The 2,688-nt window shown below is 38.5% G+C and overlaps 1 protein-coding gene across 2 annotated transcripts in view; it reads right to left on the bottom strand.

Annotated features, from left to right (window-relative positions):
- Window positions 1-363: 363 nt before the first annotated feature.
- The window catches only part of LOC109542917 (limbic system-associated membrane protein), a 61,170-nt gene continuing 58,845 nt past the window's right edge, over window positions 364-2,688 (bottom strand). The window contains exons 9-11 of one of the 2 annotated variants that reach the window (XM_048665929.1): window positions 2,058-2,295; window positions 1,178-1,213; window positions 364-1,119 (exon numbers count right to left, since the gene is read on the bottom strand). In XM_048665929.1, the coding sequence (XP_048521886.1) occupies window positions 992-1,119; window positions 1,178-1,213; window positions 2,058-2,295 (402 nt within the window). In that variant the 3' untranslated portion in view covers window positions 364-991. The remainder of the gene's footprint in view (window positions 1,120-1,177; window positions 1,214-2,057; window positions 2,296-2,688) is intronic. The other variant, XM_048665930.1, reaches the window with a different exon arrangement.

The raw sequence follows: 2,688 nt of genomic DNA, 5'->3' as shown, positions 1-2,688 counted from the left end.
CACTTCTGAAGATGCAAGCCACTCGTGCTTGCGAAACGTCAGGAGGAAATTCTACCGAACGACGGCCTAAAACCCCGAAAAACTGATTAGATTCGAGGAATGGCCTCGAAGTCGAATTACTAAAATACGTATAACAGACAAAATTAGGTTTTAAAATCATGTTCGGCTGTTGTGTTAAAATACTGTTATCCGAACAAAGATAGTCTAGATATTCCATAAAATAAAACCCAAACAATCGATCTGGTGTGAATCAGGGAGAATATGCAAAAATCTTATTAGTGACCGTGATTCTAATTGGAAAAGTGTATACATATAATAAAGTTAAAGCCGAAGCGGGAGGGTTTGTGGGTTTAAAAAAGTCTCTTTGAGCAGACCATACCTGTACTTTATTTGTATAATATCCTATACATTCAAAAGTGGTATGAAGGTTACAAAACGTGGAACTTAATTGGTACTTAAGCTCGAATGTTTCTAAGGAAAATATGGGAATTTTTGTGGAAAATCTTATCTACACAAACAATGAAAGCGTCGTTCACAATAACTGAACTGAAAAATATAAATCCTTATAAAGCTCTATAGACATATATTTGTAATAAGATCTGTTTACGATTTGGAAATTTTGTTTTACCAGGCATTCTGCTGGGGCGGACAGAAATGCTTTATAATAAACCCCATTGTCACTTTATAAAAACGACATTTTTGGTCACTTCATCATAGTCAAGCCATCTCGCGTCCATTTTTATAAAGCCGTTAGTTTCACCTATCTTAACACCACAGACATTGTAAATATTGGTAATATCGTTAGAGTAATGTATAGTCTATATACAAAAAATATTTAATATACTTTTAGATGGTATTTTGCAATTATTATAATTACAATGACTTGCCTTATTTACAGTGAATATTTACACAAGTTAAAACCTAATTTCAGGGGGGCGCTCAAAAGGAAAGTGGGTTTTCTGCTCAAACCGATCAAGGTTCACAAGGAGATTTAAAATCGATAATAATGAACAAACATTGAAAAAACGGTCAAAAATACGCACTCCACGTAGGAATGTCCGATGTATGGGCCAGCACTCCTATATGTGACGCCCTGCACGTCTTCTGAAATGGCATTTTCTGCAACAAAAAAAACGCAAACAATTTTCCACTTCCCGCTCGAAGTCGCTGTTCTTACCAGCAGATAATTGCCGGTTATCAGTGGTGCTTTCATCTAATTTTCATCCAAAGGCGTGACACAAACCAGTGCAGTGCAATGGCAAAAAAGAGGTGCATGAAACATAAAGAAATGCCTAACAGTTCTACAACAGTAAAAAATACAGTCTTCTGTTGTCTATGAAATTAGAAAAAATATCGTCGTTTTGTGCAAGGGTGGAGCAAGATTATTGCAAAATTTCAGGTTTTCCGTCCCGGTTTGCATGTTTCTCGGAAGCAAAATGAGCAAGAACGCTCGTTTTTACATTATTCCAGAGATAACTGAATAGCGTTTATTCGAAGTTTCTCAAGAACCATTCGAGCCACAGAATTCGTTTTGGCATCGTTGGATAGAGAATTGAAAAGTCCTATCAGTCGTAACAACGTTAATGAGGAAATTTGAGTAGTTTTGACCCAGAAAGCGAAATTTGATTAGCAGACACTTAGGTGCAAGATTATGCCAAAATTCCATGTGTTCCCTCCCGTTTTTGCCCATTTCTCAAAGACAAAATGAGCAAGAACGCTCATTTGTAGATCATTTTAGACAGAAATAAATGTTTTTTTTTAATGTGAACCATGGATGGGGAAATGTTGGCAGTTTTCTCAAAAAATGCTTGAATTCCAGAAGTTTTAGATTTGCGTGGTGTTCTTTGAGTTGCAAAATCCACTTGAACATGACGCTGCTTTTTTCGAAGTTTCTCAAGAACTATTCGAGCCACAGAATTCGTTTAGGCATCGTTGGATAGAGAATTGAATGGGGGCCCATGACCCCCCCCCCCTGGATCCGCCCTTGAACACAACGTCTTTTGTACGTGTATTTTGGCTGCGATTGGTGCACTCGAATGTGCAAAAATCCTACAAACCTGTATCGGTGGTCTTAAAGGTGAAAACCGGTATTTCCGGGCTCCAGCCGAACTTATTCCGGGCCTGAACTCGCGCCTCGTACCGCTGGGCCGGTTCCAAACCTCGAATTACGTAACTCATAAACTGCATTCCTACTGGTTGGGCAGGAATCGCTGGTAGGATCACGTCCCGCCAATCCCAACGTCTGTCCTTCATGGGTCGGCTGTAGATGAAGCTGCCCAAAATGGTGCGGTTTTCCTGCGGAACGCAAAACGCCCACATTTTAGCTAAAATATATTTGCGTGGCTTTGAGTTAATTTGGTTGGTGGCCATACAGGGTGATTCAAAATTGGCGTCATTCCTTTTAAGGGTGTACAGGGTTATTCACGCTATACGGCACGGACGTTTGCGGCTACCCCGTTTGTTTTTTGCAAAGTATTATTTGATGAATCCACTGGCGCCTATCGGAAGCACATTTTAGAAATATTTTTGTAATGTACAGAGCGTCCCAAAAGCCCTAAAAGTATCAAAGTTATGTTTTTCTAAATGAAATACCCTATGTATTATTGCATTTTTGGATTCTCTGAGCAAAATAAGTGTTTGTTTTAATAAGATTTATAATGTCTAAATCTAAAGGTTTTTTAAATAATT

Source organism: Dendroctonus ponderosae, unplaced genomic scaffold, assembly GCF_020466585.1.
Source record: "Dendroctonus ponderosae isolate FM_Combo_2020 unplaced genomic scaffold, Dpon_F_20191213v2 Dpon_F_20191213_4, whole genome shotgun sequence".
Taxonomy (NCBI): Eukaryota; Metazoa; Arthropoda; class Insecta; order Coleoptera; family Curculionidae; genus Dendroctonus; species Dendroctonus ponderosae.
The sequence above is the reverse complement of the archived record's forward strand: the minus strand, read 5'-3'. Positions and strand labels throughout refer to the sequence as shown.